General features: G+C 45.7%; 6 protein-coding genes across 6 annotated transcripts; 2 read left to right on the plus strand and 4 right to left on the minus strand.

The window, feature by feature from the left end:
- Positions 1-539: 539 nt before the first annotated feature.
- TRUGW13939_01409 (uncharacterized protein) lies at positions 540-2,436 on the minus strand (the record flags this gene model as incomplete). The annotated part of the gene is made up of 5 exons (XM_035484609.1): positions 540-644; positions 711-1,329; positions 1,385-1,602; positions 1,676-2,041; positions 2,146-2,436. The coding sequence occupies 5 exons, from the start codon at positions 2,434-2,436 to the stop codon at positions 540-542; spliced, it is 1,599 nt and encodes a 532-aa protein (XP_035340502.1).
- Positions 2,437-3,961: 1,525 nt separating this feature from the next.
- Positions 3,962-5,836, minus strand: TRUGW13939_01410 (uncharacterized protein; the record flags this gene model as incomplete). Its single annotated transcript, XM_035484610.1, has 1 exon — positions 3,962-5,836. One exon carries the CDS (start codon positions 5,834-5,836, stop codon positions 3,962-3,964), a length of 1,875 nt encoding a protein of 624 aa, XP_035340503.1.
- Positions 5,837-6,729: 893 nt separating this feature from the next.
- TRUGW13939_01411 (uncharacterized protein) lies at positions 6,730-8,328 on the minus strand (the record flags this gene model as incomplete). Its single annotated transcript, XM_035484611.1, has 1 exon — positions 6,730-8,328. One exon carries the CDS (start codon positions 8,326-8,328, stop codon positions 6,730-6,732), a length of 1,599 nt encoding a protein of 532 aa, XP_035340504.1.
- Positions 8,329-9,286: 958 nt separating this feature from the next.
- Positions 9,287-10,569, plus strand: TRUGW13939_01412 (uncharacterized protein; the record flags this gene model as incomplete). The annotated part of the gene is made up of 3 exons (XM_035484612.1): positions 9,287-9,457; positions 9,539-10,091; positions 10,157-10,569. 3 exons carry the CDS (start codon positions 9,287-9,289, stop codon positions 10,567-10,569), a joined length of 1,137 nt encoding a protein of 378 aa, XP_035340505.1.
- Positions 10,570-12,020: 1,451 nt separating this feature from the next.
- TRUGW13939_01413 (uncharacterized protein) lies at positions 12,021-20,163 on the plus strand (the record flags this gene model as incomplete). The annotated part of the gene is made up of 3 exons (XM_035484613.1): positions 12,021-12,665; positions 12,725-19,666; positions 19,747-20,163. The coding sequence occupies 3 exons, from the start codon at positions 12,021-12,023 to the stop codon at positions 20,161-20,163; spliced, it is 8,004 nt and encodes a 2,667-aa protein (XP_035340506.1).
- Positions 20,164-20,322: 159 nt separating this feature from the next.
- On the minus strand, positions 20,323-21,291 carry TRUGW13939_01414 (uncharacterized protein; the record flags this gene model as incomplete). Its single annotated transcript, XM_035484614.1, has 1 exon — positions 20,323-21,291. One exon carries the CDS (start codon positions 21,289-21,291, stop codon positions 20,323-20,325), a length of 969 nt encoding a protein of 322 aa, XP_035340507.1.
- Between the last annotated feature and the right edge of the window lie 2,470 nt (positions 21,292-23,761).

A 23,761-nucleotide genomic window follows, 5' to 3' on the forward strand; every position in this document is an offset into this window, starting at 1 on the left:
AATTCAGATCCCATCGTCATTAAATGGAGTGAATGTGACCACATATGCCATTAGCCTCTCTCCATTGAAGAAGTGGTACATTCTCTCCATCGTCACCTTGTTAGACTTTGCCATTTTCCTTACGTCAGCGGCTTGTACAGGTTCTACTGGGGACATAATTGTCTAGTTTGATACTACTAGCGGCGAATCATACGCGCTAGGAATTTCTCTCGTCTTGGGCTTGACGGTCGGGCCGGCCGCGTGCAAGCCTGCCTCAGCCCTGTCCTCCAAGACCACGCTCCATCTAGACTATCTTTAACCCCTTAGAATTTCCCGGCAAACGTGGATAAGCATCCCGTTCTCGGACAAACATACGAGCCCAAACAGCAGTCAGCTTTCAGCAGGACGAGATTTATTTCTTGTTGTTTGTCGCTAAGCTCCTATGGATAGGTACGTTTGCTATATGGCCTTTGACTAATAGTGCTCATGTCCTACAAGAGCTAAGAAGACCCAGGTTTCAATAATAACTCAATGATTCATTAAACCCAATCAAAAACTATTCAGCTTGAAAGAGATGCGCGCTTCTTAATCTTGACACCCAAGTCCCGCTGTTGGAAAAACCAAAAGTTCTCAACTCGAAATCGGGATCGATCGAGTAGCTGAAACTGTTGATTTTAAAGAGAATAATCAGTTGGATGCCGTTAGAAGTATGATCTCAAGACTAGGCTTACCTCATAATTTAAAAGGAGAGCAGGGACTAGTTTTTTCATTTCTAGCATAGCGACATGCTTCCCTAGACAGACACGTCTCCCTGCTCCGAACTGATTGCCCACCGTCAGTATATTCTGTCGCGTCGAAATTTCCATTAAATTAATTGAAGGAAAACTGCTGACCGTCAGAACACTCTGCTCCATCTTCTTCCGCTGTTGCTCGTCTCTTCCTAGCCATCTATCGGGGTTCCATTCATCGGCATCCTCGCCAAAGGTCGGTTTGTGTCGATTAGCTACGTATGGATTCATACCGACGACAGTTCCTTCTGGAAGGTAAACGCTTTCTGTTCCGATGGTGATCCCACCAGGTGGAACGACTCGTTCAAATGGCAAGCAGAATGGCGGGTGCAATCGCACTGCTTCATTGATACAAGCATCTAAGTAGGGCAGCTCACTCACTTCGTCCCATTTGGGAAATGGACGTGTCAGAGAATGATTTTGCTCTCTTTCGATTAACTCGGCATACAATCGGCCCATTGTGCCTTGATGCGCCAGAAGATTATACCAGATGGTGCACAGAACGACTGACGTTGAATCTGACCCAGCAAAAACATTGGAAAATGTCCATGCAGTAGTCGACCTACACTTATGTCAGTATATTCGCCAATATATATATTTGTTTAGCGTAAACTTACCATGGCGGAATGGATGGGTTTTCTTTTTGAATCTCCAAAAATCGAGAGAGCATGTCCCGATCAGTAAGATGTTGTTGCGAGGCTTCAGTGTTCTCTTTTTCTCGATCTTCTATGAATTCGCGCACTAATTTCAAGATTAAGAATCCCCCGGTGCCGCGAAACATATTTGTCCATGAGCTTTTATTCCAAAGCTCATCAAACCATGGAATCTGGGTCATCTGGATTGAACTTAGATATCTCCTTCAAAGGCTATATAAACAACAGAATTTCAAGTGAGCGTACGCAACTTACTGGAGCAGCAGCCTTCATATAATCCCAAATAGAAACAAGCATATTATTGACATCTTTTCCTTCTTCCAGAAATCCATACCGTTTTGATAGAGTCAATGTACCCATTACATCAAACGCAAAATATTTTATCCAAGCAGCCAAATCACATGTATCCCGTGATTCGGCGAAACGAGCGTCGAGCTGTTCAAACATGACATGAAGAACTCGTTCAACAAAGGGTTCGAGGGTCAGGACATTTGTCAAGGAGAATAATGGTGCAACAGGGCTTTTTATCTTTTTGTGTAGAGCTTCATCCCTGGTATTGAATATTGCTGGTAGCGACTTGCCTTTACCAGTATAAGGCATCAGGGTCCGATAGAAATCGCCCTAGGCTTGTTAGTAACTCATTACCTCATACCATTTCCTGATTTTCCTCTTCTTCCACACTTATTCGCTTCTGCTTCATGCTGAGCTATGGATATAGGACATACCTTAGGAAAACCTGGTCTCATTGGATAAATAGTTGGAATTGCGCCCGGATACGCAACAGACACCATGTTTGGCCCAAATCGCACCACATCACCATATTTTTGATGGGCAGCATGATGGATCTCGTGTGACCGCCCTGACTTCACCCAGCTCATCCGTTGTAAGTTTGTGAGCCTTGCAAATAACGGGCCAGGGATATGGGCGAGTCTCCAGTACGCATAGACAAGGCACCACACCACATATGCGACGAGCAAGCCAATTGTGCTGCCGATGAAATTTTGCGTCGTATACATTATGCAGTATATTAATTTCAGAGCTACTGTCTGAGATATGATAGAAGAGTCTCTTTTCAAGGTTCACATAACTACGTACATATGCCAGGAGTAATGCACACATATAACTAACAAAGCTAATTATACTTGTGTACATGTACTCTGTAGTTTTCTCAGTAGTATATGTATACGTGTTATTTATTCCTCTTCATAGCATTCCACTTGGTATTATATCCTTCGTTTTATTTCAGGCTAGTATCTATAGGTAATGTACACTTTGGCCCCCCACTGTACCCTGCACACGCCGTTAAATTGTCCAGTTGTGCACTGCCATGTCATCCTTACATATGTTGTAGTGTCAAGTAACATCGTGGCTAACTTTATATCAATTGTTGCACTGGTAGGCACACATATCCGTACAAAAACGAGTGATGTCTCAAACAAACTAAAATAATGGATGGGAAACCTTACATATGTAGCAACCTGGCCACAACCAGAAGCTAGGCTACTACTAAGAATATCGGGTTATGTGCGGTGTCGGTGTCAGGTGAGTGAGGGCATTGGGTTTAAAATGGAGAGGGCCTGAAAGTGCGTACCTGTAATTAGAGCCATCGTCGATCAATTTGTCGATCAATTACAAGAAAAGATTGTATCGTATTATACTTAGTACTAGGCATATAGTGTATTACTAGCACTTTATTATAGTTCATGAGGCGCCGAGGCGGGTACAATGAAAGTTAGCACCGCTAAAAATCGCCTCGCCCTCAAAACATCGACATTTGTCAATTTACATACAAATTTATATATAAAAATACAAAGACAAATTAAAATTGAGTTTAGAATTGAGTCATCTTACCCGAATGGGTGTCTCGGATAGAAAAAATGTAATTTTTTGTTTTTTTTCTGCGAGGTGCAACACCGGCCACTAAATTTTAGTCCCCGCGAGCTATCCGAGACTCCCGTCGAGCCGTTCAACTGCAACTAGTCTCCTTGGCCATTAGTATGTCCGAACTTAGTAGTACCATCAAGACCGTGCACACTCAAGTATTCGGCTTGCTAGTGCCTATTTCGGCAATAGCTGACCCTCCCCCGCGGCTTGGCGGTGACCAAGTTTTGAGCTAGTGGCTTGCCTGAATTCAGCTGCAAGTCGGCCTTACAGTAGAACGGTCTCATATAGATCTTAGTGTGATTACTAAAATCTGAGGTGATATCATGCTGCCTATGTGGTATGATAACAGCCGGTCTAGACTACTTCTAATAAACAACAAATTAACCGAGTTATATCAATATTAGCATGGCGATTAAGCATTTCTCCGTAAAAGCGAAGACATCTTGTTCTATCTAGTTGACAAGAGTGACGTAGAGTTTCCTGTATAATGCCATGCCGAACACAGACGTTCTCTGACAAAAATGAAGGAAATATTATATACATAAGATGACATGTCAATAGTAGTAGTATATACAAATTGAGTATCAAAAAGGAAGTACTAAGGGGGGGGGGGAAGCTCTCAACATGTATCACTATACTCAAGTATTAGTTAAAATATTAATTACCTGAAATAATATCTGCGGCAATCTTCTCCGCCAGCGCATATACGGTCGACATGGGATGCCCCGGGGGGAGTATTGGAAATGAAGATGCGTCGACAACGCGTAGGTTTTGTACACCGTATACTTTGGCAGTAGGATCAATGACGGCCATGGAATCGTTTGCCAATCCCATCTTGCACGTAGATGACGCGTGGAAAAGCAAGCTGAAACTTGAGCTGATATACTCTAGGATCTCCTCGTCGGTCTGGTACTTCGGTCCAGGATAAGCCTCCTGTCCGTCGACGATCGGCGCCATAGCGCTGCTGTTGAACACCTCTCGGACACGGCGGAATGCGGCAATAGCAACTTCACGATCCGTTTTTGTGCCGAGAAAGTTTGGGTTGATCAGGGGCATGTCGGACATGTCGGCAGAACTGATACTGATGTTGCCTCTAGATGTAGGTGCCACCAGTCCGATCGCCAATGTTGCATATTGGCTACCATCAGTTGGGGAGCCAAAAACCAGGTTTTTGGCATTTCCGAAATACGCTGCCACTGCGAGATATTCAACCTCGGGCCAGTCGGCAGGAAATTTTGCCAACGACTTCAATGTCTCGTTGCTAAAGCTCGAACGGAGTGACTGTGGAATCTTTTCGAACCCAAGGAAATCCCCACCGGGGCTAGAGAGAGGACCCCCCTGCTTGGTGTAAAACTCATTGATAGCTTTGTAATAACTGGGCAGGCTAGGAGCAAGAGAAGAGGCAGTTGATACCTTGACTCGGTAAGAAGGACCAAATAATAACTGATCGATCATGTTCTGGCCTACTCCTGGAGAATCTTTGACAACTGGAATATCGTGCTTCTTCAGAGTAGTAGCAGGACCAACACCAGAAACCATTAGAAGTTGCGGTGACTGGAAAGTCCCGGCGGAAATGATAACTTCTTTACTCGCACTGAGTACATATTCTGCCCCAGAAGTATCTACAAGGACACCTGTGGCCTTGGTGCCTTCAAAGAGAACTTTCTTGGCGAGGGTTTGTGGGTAGACTACGAGATTGGTCTGGCCTGCTTCGAGTACAGGGCGCAAAAATGCGACCTCACTACTAGCACGTTCACCATTCTCGCTATTAATAGTGGTGACATCCCACGACGCGCCTATAAGCTCGCCGCTGGTGAACGCTTTAAGAGACTTAAAACCAAGCTCATGGAACGCGTTTTTGATCCAAGTAGAAAATGCTTGCGCATAGTTTGGGAATGACAAATCAAGGGGCCCTCCACTGCCCAAGGTAGACCGGTCATACTCTGGTGTGGCGTTGCCGAATCGCTGACCCGGTGCCGGCGCTTGGAAATTCAAGCTTTTCTTGTACCATTTCAACATATTTTCAAACGTGTAGTTTTGATCTCCGACTTGATCAGCCCAGACCTGCATCGATTCCGTTGAGGGACGCTGGTAAGCCATGTAGTTACGAGCAGTGCAACCGCCTAACGTCTTGCCACGAGCATAATGTGCCACGGCACCACCAAGGCCAGGCTGCGGAGTAGTGTGAAACCCCCAGTCGACAAGAGGATTGACATCGGTCAGACTGGTACCCGTCCAATAAATATCGTTACCGGGGATCTGGCTTGTATTTCCTGTGCTGATTTCGTAGAAGCCACCCGCTTCGACCACGGCAACTTGAGTCTTACCATCCTGTGCAAGACGGTAGGCGAGGGGTAGACCGGCATTGCCGCCGCCGACGACAATATAGTCGAAGGTGCGATTGTAAGTAGGAATACCAAAGTTAGAGCCAAGTAACTCGTGGGAACGTTTGTTATTTGCTGATGGTGTTGCTGATGATGGGAGCGCAGTAGCTAGAACCGCTAAGGCTCCAAGTGACAGGTGAGAGCGCATTTCACTTAAGGTCTATTCAAATAACAAACAAACAAAATCCGAAGAGGTAAAAAAGAGGGAGTAATATGAAGAGAGGTAGGGACAATGCTTGTGAAGCAAAAGAGGGAATGGCAGTCTACTTCACATGTTTTAAAGGGATGCGCTCCATTGATCTATTAGCTCCCGTAATGGGTCATGTGACGCCACATGGCATGGACCACATGGTGCGTAAATGCTAGCCCACGAGGCAGTTTCATTGAGTTACTTTTCCCTCTCAAAGGATTCAATGTTCGCTTGGTATATATTAAGTGGCTTGTCATATTGCTTACGTTTCCCCGCCGGCTATGCCTAAGCAGGTAAATCATTAGCTCGTCTGCAAGTGATATATGTGGGGGCTGTTCAGATATCTATAGCTTGGCCCCATAAGGCCGGTTATATACTAACTAAGAAATATGATTTCGTTACTAGGACCAAGTGGGTCAGAAGCCAGGTGGCCGTATATCAATCCCCTTTCATCTCCACACAAATTTCCAAATCTCGCTTTAATCTTTCAGATGCTTTCTGGCCCATCCAGACTACCCTAGAGTGCAATTGGACTAGTGGGAATTGAGACACCAAAATTGAAGGGATATACATATCCAAAGACCTTGTGAGGAGTACGGAGTGCGACGGTGATTAGTTGACGATTTAATGCATCAATTGAGTTGGTGCGTTCAGGAATTTTAAACGAGCTCCTAGATAAATCATTTTAAACTACTGAAAATACACATCATGGAAACCGAAATATCCAAACTAACATTTGAACGGGTTAGAGCTACTTCAACTTAATTATTTGATATATCCACTCAGAACTATATCAATTGGCACACCTTATTACATTCAAATGTTGCATGTGAGAGAGAAATGTGATACAACTAATATAAAAGTAAATCAGCAACCGATTCGGCAAATGCATACATTGGAGACTGGTAGTGCCCAGCAATGGGAAGCGGCACCACACTCGCATCGCACACTCGGAGATTTTTGACACCCTTGACACGACACTCGCTATCAACAACTGTGCCCATGGCCGCAGTTCCTGCGTTCTGGTAGAAACTATTTGCGACTACACTGATACGTTGATCGATCTCAGCGTCACTGGAAGCGCTGCTCAGCGGTAGACAACCCTCTGGAAGATACTCTGCGTCGATTGCCTCACGAGCAGGGCCCGTCTCCATTAGACGCAATGCAAGTCGTATTCCAGCACGCATCGCTGCACGATCAGTTTCCGTTGCAAGATAGTTTCCGTCTAGAACTGGGTCTGATAGTGGGTTGGTATCGGCCAACAATAGACTTCCACGACTTGTAGGCAAAAGTAGTACGACAGGGGTTGAGATAAGAGTGCCATCCGGTGGGCGAGAGCTATCACCTGCGATAGGTGCGTAAGCTACAAAAACTTCGGCGTTACCACGTGGTTCCTTCAGATATGGATCTTCGTGATCTATATTATCTATACTGGCTGCCTTGACCAGCTCTTCTCGCGGTGTCGATATAGTTGCAATCCATTCCATGGGATTGCCGTGAAGGAACTCGGGCTTGTTGAATAGGGGTGAGCCCACAGTGACGCCTTGCTCCGGATGCTTCACTTTCCAAAAAAGAGCCGCGGAGATATGGTCGTGGAAATTCTCCCCGACAGGTAGATTGGCAATAGTTTTAATGCCGTGTTGAGACAAGTGCTTTTCCGGGCCGATTCCCGATAGCATAAGCAGCTGTGGTGTCTTCAGTGCACCGCAAGTAACTATCACTTCCTTTTTGGCCTTGTATCGAGCTCCGTTGGTTAAGGTGACCCCAGACGCAATATGATCACCCCCCTCGAAGATGACGGATGCAACAGTGCTCTGGGTGATAACGGTAGCGCGAGTTAAGTCATAAGCCTTTCCTGCTGGCTGCCGCTGGCCGTTTTTCCAATTTTCAGTAAATTTGCCGAATCCAAATGGATTGCCACTGTTCGTGTCGGCGTTATACTGAAGACCTGTGGACAAAAATGCGGCTTTGAAAGTCTCTCGCAGCGGGTATATGCGAGCACCAGCCGTTGTTGCAATTGGCCCAGAAAAGCCATGCAAGTCCGAACCAGCTTCTGGGTCATAGTGGGTTTCCGATTTTTTGAAGTACGGCAGCATATTCTTGTAGCTCCATCGCTCATTCCCAACTGCTGATGCCCATGCATCGTAGTCGACGGAATGGCCGCGAGTCCAGAGCCCATAATTGACTGCGCTTGACCCAGAGAGCAGCTTGCCGACATGGTTATGAACGGCGCGGTTTGCAAATCTCGGCTGGTTGGTAGTATGCAGGTTATACTGCAAGGGAGATCCGAGCAACCGAGGTGCCGCAACGGGGCTCATGACCTGCTCGCTATAGTCCTCAGGACCGGCTTCGAGGAGCACGACGCTGTGTCCGGCGTGCGACAGGCGTGAAGCCAGGACGCAGCCGACGAGCCCACCGCCGCAGATCACATAGTCGTAGCTCTGTTCCATCTTTGTGGCTTTATGTTTGTCGAGATTGAGTAAGAAGGCTTGGAAAAATCAATCCAAAGTCATTAATGTTGACAGCAAAATCTTTGAATAGATTTTAATGCTCTATGTTGGGACGGCTCATCTGCTTTTGTATTCTCTATCCCACCATGTTATGTTTAAATTTTTGGCCTGTATTATTTGTTATTAATACCTTTTTTCTTTGTCTGATCTGCGCAAGTTTAATAATCGCCGAATAAATATACGAATGTCGGCACTTGTTCTCCGGTACGATACATTACATACGCCCGTCACAGCTAGATAGCGCATTACGCTGCTGTATTTAATTATCTGGTAGACCAACCATACTTATGAAAAAATGTCACATGTCCATACTACTGCGCCCTCCCACGCTAATTAAGCTTGCTATGACCTGCAGGTAGCTGCATAACGGTGTTCCATCGACTTCAGGGTTATTGCTTGAAAATTTGGCCCCTGCAGTACACTTGCGAGTGAAGGTGCCCACTCTCTTGCCGGGTTTGTCCAACTAGATCTCAATGGGACACGTCAATTTTTGAGGAACGTAGTCTTATAAAGATCAAAACAGGAATTAGGGTTTGTGGCCTGATGAATACTCCCATTCTTAAGGCCGACAATGGCATGGGGCATCCTCAAACAATACGTGAACCGGTTATAGGGATAGTCACGCGGTTGCGTCTCGTTTGTTCCATCTATCCATTATCCGTTACTCACCTGTTGGTGGTGTTCGAGACGTCTGACGTTATTACCAATTTCTAGTCGTCGCCGACTCGTCAGGAGTCATATCGGCCAATTTACCAAAAAAGAACACGGCTCTTTCCAATTCAGAACTTATCCTTTTCATGACATTTTTCGATTCTATTATATATGCTGTCTACCTTCTTGCCTACCTTCCCGTCTATCATTAACTCAACCGTGGATAGACATTACTTGTTATTCGCTGATGGCGGCCAATAAAGGAAGCGATCGAAACCAAGATCGCGCGCCAGTTGTTATCGGTGTCTGTGTACTTCTTATCATTGTCTCTCTCGTTACAACTGGGCTGCGATTATATGCGCGGCATTTGGTGCGACTTAAGTTATGGTGGGATGACTGGTTCTGTCTCATCGGACTGGTACGTATTCATACAAAGAAAATATACTGGTATGAGCCAAAAAGGAGTACAGAATGCTAACAATATTGCTATTATATACAGCCTTTCGCACTTCTATCAATGATATTCGATTTTGTCCAGGTTAAATATGGCTTTGGCAAACACGCAGACACACTATCACCCGAAGCCCTCGTGAACTACGGCAGAAACTTTTACATCTTGCTACTTTTTTACAACCTGGGACTAGCATTCTTCAAACTCTCTCTGCTAGCATTTTATATCCGTGTCTTCTCAGTCGTTCGTATAATTCGAACAGGGAGTTACATTATTAGTGTTGCCGTTGTCGCGTGGATGATTGCCACTGAGTTCTTACTCATTTTTCGTTGTCATCCAGTCGACATCGCATGGACAGGGACGCCACAGCAGCAATCAATGCAGTGTGTCGCTATGGACACTGTGTTTGTAGCCCAGGCAGCTCCTACCATATTCTTTGATATCATCATTCTGGTGCTGCCACTAAAAGATCTATGGGCGCTCAAACTCAATCGCGGCCAGAAGGTTGGAGTGACGATAGTTTTCCTTTTGGGATTTCTAGTCACCATTATCAGTATAGTCAGGCTGAAGAAAATATATTCTACTGGTAGTGACTTGACTTGTAAGTATCTCTTCTGCGTCTCTTCTATTTTATGTCTCGGCTGCTAACCTGGCAACAATTCACAGACGACTTTGTAGACCTTGGTTTATGGTCCGCAGCAGAGCCAGTAACTGGTTTGCTCTGTTGCTCCCTCGTCACATATGGTCCTTTTGTCAAGAGAATACCGCGATTCTTTGGCGGTAGCAGCACCCAAGACACAGGGACCAGTCTCAAAAGCACTACCAATGCCACAAAAACCACCATTACGACTAAAAACAATTCAATATATGGACATAACAACGCCGGGTACCGACGACAGCGGAGTAGTGATGAGATAGAGCTGAATAATTACGCGGGCAATATTGTCGGATCTAGGACTTCGGATGACGATGTTACTGCCTCTGCCCATGTTGCTGCTAATAGTCAGTCAACGTACGGGCCACCCCGTAACGGCATTCAGGTGAAACAGGAATACTTTGTGCAGCAGGGTCAGATATAGCCTGGAGAAAGTGGTTTTCAGCCTCTGAGGAGTTGTTTAAAGTGTTCTCATATTATATTTTTAGTGTAAGTTACTCAGGCAACCTGCAGTGATGTCTATCTATGTATTGTTATTATTATCAATTGATAATTATAAATGAAGTTTAACGTCCATACATGGCCTATTGGTTTATGACATACTTCCACCTATGTAGACTGGAAGGGGCATTCAAAATTTTGATTATAAACTCATTAGTAAAGCAAGCTATTCCCGAGATGACGACATCAGGAGCTCCTACGACTAGGGAGAATATAATGCCTCTGAGGATATACAGGATGTCTCTGGGTATACGTAAAAGGAAAACCAGCGTGCTGGGCGCTCTTGCCGTCGAGAAACTGCCATTCCATAGCAACATTAGGCCCACGACGAGGACGATTCTACTAGCCCCGGCAATTCCGAATCAGAAAGTTTAAAGCTATTAGAATTCCTCGCACCTGGCCGCCTTGTATTCGACAGATTTAACGCATCACGAGGTGCGTCAAAAGTCCACCAGCTAACAAGCCGCATAGATTTACATTGGACTCATACCCTCCACTAGTCGGGCCCGGGCCTTATTTAAGGAGATTCACACTAACAATACTCATAAATCTATATATAATCTTAAGATCGGGTATTAATTCGAATTAGGTACAAATACCTTGTAAGTCTTTCCTCAACATTTGAAAAACCTCATAGACCCCAAGAGGGTTAAAGGAAATACAAAAATCTCTATAGCCAATCCCATTGACCAGGAATCACCCGTATTAGCTATAACTGTATATATCCACTATCCTATATACCGGATTTTATGCAGACCCACTCTGTGTCAGGCTTACAATGACTGACACACTAAAAAGTACGCCTGAGTAATTTCAAAATCAGGATTGGCATCCTTACTAGTAGCAATAATTACCAACCAACTATAAGCCACTAATCCGAAGTATATGAGGTAGCATGCATATAACTTGGCATAACTGATGTACAGGCTCCGTTAGAATGTGAAATTCGAATGTAATACGGAGTATCTAACAACACTGGGGCTGTGCATATTGAACTGCATACGAACGGTAATTATTGCATTTGGGACACCCACAGAGCGGTTAAGGCCCCAGTTTGGAGGTCGAAGCGTCTTAACTGCCGATCCCTGTTGGCCATGTACTAAATGGTTGTAAAAGTAATACCGACTAGGCCAAATAAACATTCGGAACAATGGTCAATTTGATATCCCTAATATTAATCCAAGTCCTTATGAGTAATATTTCCTATTAGTAGTTAAATTATTACACGCCGAAGAAATGTATATGGTGAAGAGAGCCGTCGGTTGCCAATTCAAAGCCACTCAGCAAGCAATTGTACTGAGTCTTTTGCATATATAGGCCTAAGTACCGATCTTCTTTTACTCTGTATATGGCATAGTCTATAGCCATCGACATATGAATATGGACTGCGTGTCTTCGCCATTATTTGTAGTCTTCGGACCGCAGACTAGCACATGGCCATCTCAAAAATGTCTCTCTCATCTACGATATGACCTTCTCAACGAACCCGCCTTGGCCCGCTTCACAGATGCCGTGAGGAATCTACCAAGCCTATGGCCTTCGATAGTAGAAATCGACCCTCGTTTACGAAGTGGGGAGACGCACGGATTACAAGCCTTTGTGGCATTCCAAACATGGCTTAACACCGGTGTTCTTGAGTGTGAAGCAGAGGGACTGCCATCAAATGCCTTATGGTCCCCATTGACTGTCATTCTTCATGTCGTAGACTATGTGAAGTGCGTGTTACAAGGATCAATGTACCGGCTACGCAATGAGAATGGCCGCTTACCAGAGGAACTTGGACTCCAAGGCATGTGTACGGGTTTTCTGACTACGATTGCTGCGTCCTTATCGGATAATGCAGTTGAGTTCAGCGGGTATGCTTCAGTGGCGTTGCACTTGGCTGCCTGCATTGGCGTTTTCGTTGACCTCAACGGTGGCTGTGACGATCCCAATGAGAAGATGCAAGCAATCGTTGTACATTGGAAAACAGACATACAAAGATCACGGCTTTTTCAGACCATGACGAATTATCCAGAAGTATGCTCTCCTTTGTATCTGTTGCCTTCCCTTAAAGACCATAAAATAACTTTTTGCAGGCATATATGTCAGTGCTAAAGGACAATGAAAGCTCAACAATGATGGTCCCTCAGATGTCTGTCCCGTCGATAAGACAGATCCTTTTATCTGAGGGTATACACGTTACCCCTCTTCGCCTGGTAGGTCGCTATCACCACTCATCAAACGCCGATGCAGTAGCGAAGGTGATACAACTTGCCCATTTGAGGCCCATCGAATTCCAGTTTCCCGCCACGACAAAACTGAGGAGGCCACTACGAGCAAATTACCACGCCGAAATTGTTGATTGCAGTCAACAAGACCTGATGCTGCATGAAATAGCAATCAAGTCACTTCTAACGGAGCAGGTTGATTGGCATTCACTTATTAATGCTACTTTGAAGGATACAGTCCCCCAACCCTTTCCATCCATACTCGTCATAGGGCTTACAAATTGTCTGCCACGAGAAATACTGAACAGGGATCAGGGTGGGTATAATATCCAATTTTCAGAGGAAGTTCGCAACCTACAGACAAGTCCACCACTTAGCTCGGGGCTCCCACCTCCGGAACTGAACCAAGAAAAAAATTCTATTGCAATCGTGGGCATGGCCGGCCGCTTTCCTGGAGCTGATACATTAGAGGAATTCTGGACGCTATTACAACAAGCGAAGTCAACACTAACCGAAGTTCCGAGAGATCGATTCAAATCAGATGAATTACGTCGCTCAGAAACAGGAACCCGCTTCTGGGGGAATTTTATTGGTGATATGGATTCGTTTGACCGTAAATTCTTCAATATTTCCTCGCGAGAAGCAACGTCAATGGACCCGCAGCAGAGACTCGTCCTTCAAGTTGCTGTTGAGGCAATGCAATCGGCCGAATATTTCAGTCATGGAAATAATTACAGTACAGATTTTGGATGCTATCTTGGGGTGGGATCTGTCGACTATCATGATAACATATACTCCCATCAACCTACGGCATATTCGGCTGTAGGGTCTTTGAGGGCATTCCTAAGCGGGAGGATCGCCCATTATTTTGGGTGGACTGGTCCGTCAATTACATACGATACTGCGTGCTCATCATCTCTGGTAGCAATACATTCTGCTTGCAAAGCACTCTTGGCGGGCGAGTGTAGTGGTGCGCTTGCTGGAGGAGTGAATATAATTACCAGTCCGGCATTATATCAGAACCTTGGAGCAGCGTCGTTTTTGAGCCCAACGGGAGCTTCTAAGGCCTTCGATTCTGCTGCAGATGGATACTGCCGAGGGGAAGGATGCGGTCTTGTCGTGCTCAAGAAACTCTCCGATGCAGTAGCCGCGTCAGACCCAATTCTGGGTGTTATTGCCGGTTCAGCAATCAACCAGAGTGAGAACTGTGTCTCGATCACGGTTCCTCACGCTGGCTCTCAGAGTGCTCTTTACCGCAAAGTCTTAGCCCAATCAAACTTACAACCCTCGGATATCACCTATGTCGAGGCCCACGGCACGGGGACCCCCGTAGGTGACCCGATCGAATGGCAAAGCATTCGTGCTGTCTTTGGGGGACCTCAACGAGAAATAAATAGCGACGAGATTGATATTAAAAGAGTATTGCATGTCGGATCTGTCAAAGGAAATATTGGCCATCTAGAAGCCGCCTCAGGGGTTGCTGCACTCATCAAGTCCGTCCTGATGATCCAAAAAGGCGAAATCCCGAAGCAAGCCAGTTTTGTCTCAATTAACCCCCGAATTCCTACTTCGGACCTAGACCATATGACCATAGCCACACAAACAGTTCCATGGAATCCAGGCTTTCGTGGTATTTGTGTTAATAACTATGGAGCGTCGGGGACGAATGGTGCGCTTATTGTGTGCCAAACGCCCGATTCCCTATCATCATCATCCACAATACCCAAAATCTCAGCTCCAAGAAAACATCTCGTTTCTATTACTGCTCATTCCCGTTGGAGCCTTGAGACATACTGCTCTTTGTTACTTCGACAAACACTTTCTGCAAGCCAAGAAAAGTTCAGTTTAGCAGACTATGCTTTTAATCTCTCACACAAACAGGACCTCAACGCTAAGCACCGGAGAACCGCTGCTATAAAGTCCATGGAAGAATTTCGTTCTTTACTCGGCGATTGGCGGGAGGACAAGGGAGATGGCGAGCATGATCAGCAGGCCCTCCAGACGCAACAATCACCTGGACAGCCAAAGCCAATAGTCTTATGTTTCGGTGGACAGTCCAGTAATATCATTGGCTTGGATAAATTGGTTTATGATACCATTGTACTTTTCCGTTTTCATCTTGACGAGGTCAACACGGTTTTGAATGAGCAAGGTGACGGTGTTACCATTTATCCTCATATATTCAGCAAGGACCCTATTTCCAATCCCGTGGCTTTACATTGTTCCTTATTTGCCATCCAGTACGCTTGCGCTATGTCCTGGATTGATTCTGGAGTGACTGTTAAAACTGTCATCGGCCACAGCTTCGGTCAGATCACAGCGCTCTGCATTTCTGGGGTGCTATCTTTAAATGACGCTGTGAGATATGTCTCCGGTCGTGCATCTCTTTTTGCAAATAAATGGAAGTTGGAAACAGGCGCAATGATAACCGCAAGAGCACCAGATATTGATGGAATCTTACCAGCACTCATGAGGACTATTTTGCCAGAGTCCCTTGAGGTAGCATGCTATAACAGTTCATCTGACCTTGTTTTAGCTGGCTCAACGTCGGCCGTTGAAACATTCAAAATCGCAGCGGAAGCGATGTCAAATATTGAAGTGAAGACACTAGACAATGATCGAGCATTCCATTCAAGTCTCATGGATGGCATACTTCCTGATCTGTCGCGACTCGCCGCTAGCTTGACTTTTAGGACTCCTAATATCAATATTGAGACCTGCACCCAAGGCAATAGCTGGACTAGCTTTACTGCCGACAACCTCGTCGCACATTCTCGCCGACCGGTGTTTTTCAGGGATGCTGTAAAAAGGATCCAACAACGCCTAGGAGCTTCTTGTATCTGGCTTGAAGCAGGCTCCAGGTCTTCCATTATACATTTGGTTTCGAAATGCATCAGTCGTGACCCACAAGAGTCAATGCTTCTGCCTGTGGATCTCTCAAATAGCGACCGGTCGCTTGATTCGCTGTTAAATACCACCCTCCGACTTTGCGGTATTGGAGGCTATACGCGAGTACAGTACTGGCCGTATCATCGCCGACAACGATCCTACTACAAGTACATTAACCTACCACCTTATCAATTTGATATGTCGCGGTATTGGTTGGAGTACAAAGACTCATTACAGGACAGTGGTAACCCAAACACCAAATCCACTATCGCCGACAATGAAACTCATAGACTACTTCGATTCGTTGGATATGCTCCTGACAGTAAGAATACTGCAGTCTTTGCGGTTAATCCACAGTGTTCAGACTTTCAGACAGCCGTAAGCGGGCATGCGGTCATGGGAAAGGGTCTCTGTCCCGCATCCCTCTACGTAGAGCTTGCCGCTCAGTCGATTTGTTACCTCTCTAGCCGTGACGACAAGCATCGCGTAACCGAAGCTGCTACGAATTCTTTACCCCAAGTGACCGAGTTGCGAATCCTTGCTCCCTTGGGTATGGATACCTCGAATTCAATTCATATCGAACTGTCGCCTTCTGCCGACACTGGTGGTCGAGGCTGGACATTTTCTTTGACTAGCTATCACCAGTTTTCTCCCAAGACGAGTACTTGCCACGCATCAGGAATAATACATCTTCAAGGCATAGACGATGTGCGTCTCTGCGCTGAACGCAGTGCACTCGAGCGTTTTGTGGGTAATAATCGCTGCCTAACGTTGCTCGAGGATCGCCTAGCGGAATCCATGCAAGGATCGATTGTATACCGGGTGTTCGACAGGGTGGTAAACTACAAGCGCTATTACCAGGGTATCCAGCGGCTTGCTTCAAAGGGCACCGAGGTTGCGGGTGTTGTTTCCATGCTTGAAGAATCTACCTCTCCCCTGGCTAATAACACCTTGGAACCGTTTCTCATGGACAACTTTCTTCAGGTGGCAGGTTTACACGTCAACTGCCTTCGAGATATTCTTCGAAATGATGTTTATATATGTACTGCTATTAAACACATACAGATTTATGAGACCCTGAAATCACGAGGAACAGCAAAAGACCCTCCCTCTTGGAATGTCTATGGATACACGAAGGACCTTGACGATGTGAAAAGGAATCTCGAAAGCGATATCCTAGTCTTCAATGGAGCTACGAAGTCACTAGCAGTGACACTTTTAGGTGTCAGGTTTTCGAGGGTGAATATGAATTCACTGGGGAAGACTCTGTCTGCCATTAATTCCACTGCGGAAGTTACTAAATCTGCAGCGTCAAATGAGCCCATGATTTCCCACTCTATGAAAAACCGGGCTAGTGAAGAGCTGTTGGCTTCCACCGTTGCTATTGAAATTGCAAAAGAGCGAAAAGACTTACCATATCCTAACAATGTGGCTACGCTGTCTTCACTTCATACACAGTTGAAAGAGCTTCTTAGCAGTTTTACAGACATCCCTGTGAACGAAATTGACGAAAATGAAACTTCAGAAGCCCTTGGAATCGACTCACTCATGGAAACGGAAGTTTTATCAGAAATACGGCGCGCATTCGGTGTAGAAGTGCCTGCCGATGCGTTTCGGGGAATGTCAGTAGCGGATTTGTTAAGTCTCCTCGGATCCGATGAGCCTTCCACTTCAGATTCCGCTAGATATCCGGTTCCTTCGTCGGATGTTTCTATTCAGGGTACCCAGTTTTCAAGCGTCTCTACATCGTCTCTATTCCAAGAAATAGATCCGTCGAAAACAGCCTCTTTCCACAAGGAGAACGTTCAGAGTGACTTTTCCACTAATACGAGTTCGCATGATCTTCTATGGTCAGCTATTGAAACAGAACCGAGTCAAAAACCAATTTTTATTAAAGATATTCACGAAGCGTTCTCAACTGTCAAAGGTGAAATGATCATTGGCACTGGGCTTTCTGGGTTTTATACCAACGTTCATCCGAGACAGTCGAACTTGGTCACAGCTTACATTGTGGAAGCTTTTGATACACTTGGTTGTTCTCTCAACAAAATTCCTCGAGACGAACCTGTAATGGTCATTCCTCATACTCACAAACACAAAAAGATAGTGCGTCAACTCTACGAAATTTTAGAAGCTGTTGGTATCGTTTCCCGATATGGTGACGGTGTTTACAAACGAACTGGGTATTCAATTGACCTTTCCTCTTCCGAAAGCCTACTTAAAAATATCTTACACGACTTTCCCCGGCACTCAGACGAACACAGACTTCTTTCAATAACTGGACCTCGACTTGCAGATTGTTTGTGCGGGAAAACGGAGGCTATCAGCCTGATATTTGGTAGCCGAGAAAACAAAGAGTTACTGGCAAATGTTTACCTCAACGCTCCGATGTTCGCAGCTGGCACAAAGCTGCTTTTCAATTTTTTAACACGTCTATTGACACCAACGCTACCTAAAATCAACAACAACAGTGACAATAACGGCGAAAAACCACAGAAATGTATACGGATACTAGAAATCGGTGCTGGTACTGGCGGAACGACGAAAGGGGTGATTTCAGCTCTTGCGGCTTGTAACATTCCCTTCCAGTACACTTTCAGCGATATATCAGCTTCACTAGTTGCTACCGCAAAACAGAAATTCGCTTTCTGCGAGGAAATGACAGGATTCGCTGTTATGGACATTGAACAAGAGCCAAGCCCGGAATTTATCGGTGAGTATGATATTGTCATTTCGACAAACTGTATTCATGCGACGAGAAACCTAACCGCCACGACGACAAACATCCGCAAACTACTTGTCCCCGGTGGCCTTCTTTGTTTAGTGGAGCTAACACGAAATCTACATTGGTTTGATTTGGTTTTTGGCTTGCTAGAAGGCTGGTGGTTGTTTGAAGACGGCCGAAGGCATGCTCTTGCTTCTGAGTTTGTTTGGAGAGAGTGTTTGATGAATGCGGGATATGATTATGTCGATTGGACGGGAGGTGATTGCAAGGAATCGGAACTTCTACGTTTAATTATTGCTGTGAATCCTTCCGGCGCACGAAAAAAATCATTTTCCACGCAGCAGACCGCCGTACAAGGTATCAATCAGCAAAATGAGCCGGAAGGGTTGGGTCACGATTCTATCCGAGGCGTCCTTCCTGTACCCGTACCTGTCTCTGTACCACCAGGTCCACCTTTGAGCATTGAGAAGGGTGGAGTTGTTCTTTTGACCGGTGCAACAGGAAGCCTAGGAAGCCATTTACTGCAACATTTGCTCAGCCGTTCAGATGTCCGTCGTGTGGTTTGTCTTAATCGCCTGACCGCTCAAGATGCTGTCTATCGACAGGCCAAAGCATTGAAAAGTCGCAATATTGAAATAAGCCCGCAAAACTGGTCTAGGCTTCAAATCATGGAAAGCAAAACCGAGCGTCCAAAGCTCGGTCTGGATGATGTGGTTTACAGCACCTTGTGTGATGATGTGACGCATATAGTCCATAATGCTTGGCCCATGAGTTTTCGGCGTCCGCTCAACTCGTTTGAACCGCAGTTCAAGACTCTGGAAAATCTTATCCAGTTTGCTCGTGATATTCGAAAAAGAAAAGAACGGTTTTCTATGAGACCTCGGCTTCTATTCGTTTCCTCCGTTGGGGCTGTGGGACAACATTCTGCCATAGAAAAAAACCACGCTATACCAGAGGTGCCTGTTTTAAGTGCTTCTGGTCTAGAAATGGGTTACGCACAAGCAAAAATTCTTTGCGAAAAAATGATACAAGATGTCCATTTGGAAGAATCAGAGGCAGACAGGATCGAGGCAACATTCGCTCGCATTGGACAAATGACAGGATCTCGAATGAACGGGGTTTGGAATCCCGAGGAGCACATTCCAGCTTTACTTCGATCATCACAAACTGTTGGTGCGTTGCCTTGGATTGATGGGGTACGTAATTTCCCTTGGTTTTCTTCTAATCTAAGTTTTTTCATGTGCTTTCCTGCGTTAACATTATATTCATTATTTAGACAGCTGCTTGGCTACCAGTCGATGTAGCAGCTGCGGTAGTTGGCGATCTGTTGCTTGACCCCCGACCACCTCGTCTTGTTTACCATGTGGAGAACCCTATTCGCCAGTCGTGGGTTAAACTAATAGAGCAGTTGTCCAACCTCCTTGGTATTTGCACAACGATACCGTATCGCGACTGGTTAGATCGAGTACAGGGAGTACCTGACACAAAGGGGGAAAATGATGACGCCAACCCTGCTAAGCGAATCTTTGACTTCTTTGAGAAGGATTTTATACGTATGGACTGTGGTGGTGTCATTTTAGACACGACCTTTACACAGACTATCTCACACACCCTACGAGAAACAATACCAGTTGATCCGGAAACGTTGGCGCATTATGTATCAAACTGGAAACGCACTGGTTTTTTGAAGTGAAAATTTTGGCTGTACCTGAGCAAATGATATTTCATATATTTTTATTATCTTTGAAAACTGGATACCACATAAAAAAAGTAAAAACCATCACTCTTTTGCCTTCAACGAAGACACAAATATCGTCAGTGGGAATGAAAACGCTTTATTAGAAGACGTCTTCTACTCATGTTCCTTAATCTGTTTCTCGCACCAATCCCACAGCTCTTTCCCTTTCCCATTCTTAATTGCGTCATAAATATCCTCCCTCGGATTCTGTGCCTGGATTCTCCCCCACGGAATGATAAGCGCACCTGGGGTTTTATCCGTAATGTCTGGGCTCAAGCCGGCATATAGTTCAGTATAGCCTCCCAACTTGGGCGGATAAAGGATGAGGTTTCGGACAAAGAACATCATTAATCTCGGCTGGGTGTCATAGATGCGCGTATCCAGATTCCCAGGGTTTTGGACTACGCTGAGAATGCCATGCTTGCCATAGCGCTTTGCCGTCTCGTCGGCCAATATCCAGTTGGCTGCCTTGGAAGTTGCGTAGTTGACGTGTGAATCATTGGTCCCCCCTTTCTCGATGTCCTCTAGCTTGTAGCCACCCGCAGGAGCTTTGCTTTCCATCAACCAGGAGCTAGACCAAATAACGCGCACGGAATTCTTGGAGGAAATCGCAGCGGCTGCTTGCAGCCTAGGGAAAAGAAGTTGAGTCAGGAGAAGTGGCGCGATTACATTAACTCCCATGTGTGCCTCAATGCCCTGCTTTGTCTTGGAACCGACCGGCACAGCACCTATAGCGGCATTGTTCCACAGAACGTCCAGGCGTGACTCCTGCTCGGAAAACGTCTTGGCAGCGCTGCGGACGATATCCAAATCATCGAGATCAAGATGAAGGAACTTGAGACGCGCGGCACCAGATGGGTCAGTCGCGATAACTCTCTGGATAGCTTCTTCAGTGCGGGATCTGGAACGGCTCGCCATGTAAATCACTGCACCGGTTGGGTAGAGCATCTTGATAAGCTCGAGTCCAACGCCCTGATTACCGCCAGTAACAATAAAGACACGACTGGCCTGGGAGTCGACATCCTTTTCGGTGAAGGTTGGTGCAGGAGGCCAGTACTGCGTCAACATCGATCTGAGTGCCATAGCGTATAAGTGAATTGGATGGGGGATTTGTTCTGTTGAAGGTGGAAGGTGGGATTGATAGAAGAAAGCTGGCAGAGCGGCTAGCTGGTATTATGTATTCTATTCACTCTAAGGCGCCGTAGTCCGCTCTAACCCTAATCCGACCTCCATGCGTGGTATTAGGTAAGTCGGTAGTCGGTATTATTTTGTGTTATTTTAACATTTGATCAAATATTCTAGCCACCAAGTGTACATTACTAGAGCTGTACCCCTATTTACGTATTATTATCTACTTCGTACTTGACTCTGGATGATATTGCCAAAGTTATAAGCAGAATAGTGCCTTAAAACAATCACTTATAAATTACTCCGTGATATATATATATCTTACACTCCAGGTGTCATTGTTAGCACGTATGTTACAGATTCTGCTGGGTTTTTATAATAAATTAAAATCTTAATATATTTTAAACCTTTACAATCATTCTACAACTATCAATTGATATAATTTGTATAGAAAGTTAATAAAAATAGATTTTGTAAATTGATCTAAAAAATAAATTAACACCTAAGACGTGCTAACATATTTCTTCTAGACATCTGGAGGGTTCAATGTTACATATATATATATATACATACTAACATCATCCGTAGATATATATATCATCACATCAACCTCTTTAAAGTCTCCAGAATACCAGTCATCAAATCCACTTTAAAAGGCCGATTAGCCTGAATATCTTGGTAAGCACTGTCGGTTTACGAAGGATGTGATTCATGGCTAACGTCTAGCAGATTCGGGCAGGATCAAGGTGAAGGGAATCGTAAACAAGACATTCGGGGCTCATGAATGGCACGAATCCATTCAGAACAAATCTGTAATCGTCTTGCTCTAAGCCAGACTACTAGGATTCTAACCGAAGGGATGCGGCAAACGGATAAAAAGTAGAAAGTTAACAACAAATCAGTATATCGATTCAAGGGTTATACAAATGCATTGATCAAGTTGATTAATTTGCACTGTTTATTTGTTTTCCCCAAAGTTTCCAGCAGCACCTGACATGCAACAAAATTGCACCCACTGCGGAGTGAAATAGTTCCAGATATGTTGCAATTCAGCTTATAAATAGTTTGTAAATTTTGTTCTACATGCTAAGATATCGGTGTTTACTATGCATCTACACGAGGTCATCACAAGACCCAAGAGAACCACCGAGTTGCTTACTTTCGGTACTTTTCGACGCCGTTGTTCTTGTTGTCGGTGCCGGTGATCGACTAGGCCAATCTGCTCTACTTCTACTGCATCTACGGACTCGCCAGCATTGTCAGCACGCACCCGCGTCTGTGGCTGGCCGAGCTTTATTTCAGCCGGCTGGTGGCGCCATCTAGCCTAGTTTTCTTTACGATGGTGATCTGGTGGCGGCGCCATCTCGACTAGGTGTGGAAGTTCAAAAGCCGACTTGTACTGGGCAATCCTTCCAGAACAAATAAAAATATACGAAGTACGGAGTCACGAGTACGTAGTTGGTTTCTCCGACTATTTCTCCGAGTGCAAACCATGCAAACCATGCAAACCGCAAACCATGCAAACGCGCCTGAAACGGCGTTTACACTTTACACGTGATGTGTCACATGGGCAGCCGAGCCAGCCAATGGCAACACGGTCTAGTGCGGGACTAGGCCCAGAGAGTGCTAGCGCATATCTCCCCGGAGGGCCAAGCCCCCCGCCAAGGCCGACCGGCCGGGGTCTCCAGAGTCTTGCCTTGTTTCTCCTCTCTCGCACCGCCGGTGAGCCACGCCATCACAACATGGCTTCTGCATGCGGACAAGCATGGCTCTCTCGCAATGCTCACGCGCTCATTATTTTCCCAGATTGATTCTCAGGCCACTGGGGGCTGGGCACCGCGCGGTAGGACAGAACAAAGGGCAATAATAACACGAGTCAACGTACGCGTCTAAGGATTCCGCCCATGTGACGCATCTAAGATCTGTGTCGCCGCGACAATAAATAACCCGGTACTAGCCAGAATCCTTCGTCGCAGGAATCACCATGAGCCTGTCGCACAGGCGCTGTCACCCTCCAGCCTCAGGGTGACAAACACATGGTTTGCGGGCCCACACGTCCACTTTGCAGACCTTACCAAGGCTGTGCGCGCCTGTCGCTTGAAGAGGCACTATTTCTCCAAATCGTCTGACCGGCCGGACAACGAAAAGAGAAAAGAAGAAAGCCGCATTTTATACATAAAATCAATCACTCAATCAAAAAACGCGCACACAAAGAACCTGTCGCTCCGCCCCCTCCACCGGATTTCCGCAGGACCATGTAACAAATCCGCGCTACGATGCATGGCGGCATACTCTAGTCCGGTCTCAGCATGCTCACTTCGTACTCCGGCGAGAAATAATAGTACTAAAATACCCAAAATCCCTTGTTCCGTCTGTGTCCATTGGCTGGGCGAGCCTGAGCGTGCCGCTTTGGGCGTCGGCGGCC

Source organism: Talaromyces rugulosus, chromosome I (genome assembly GCF_013368755.1).
Source record: "Talaromyces rugulosus chromosome I, complete sequence".
In the NCBI taxonomy this organism is placed as follows: Eukaryota; Fungi; Ascomycota; class Eurotiomycetes; order Eurotiales; family Trichocomaceae; genus Talaromyces; species Talaromyces rugulosus.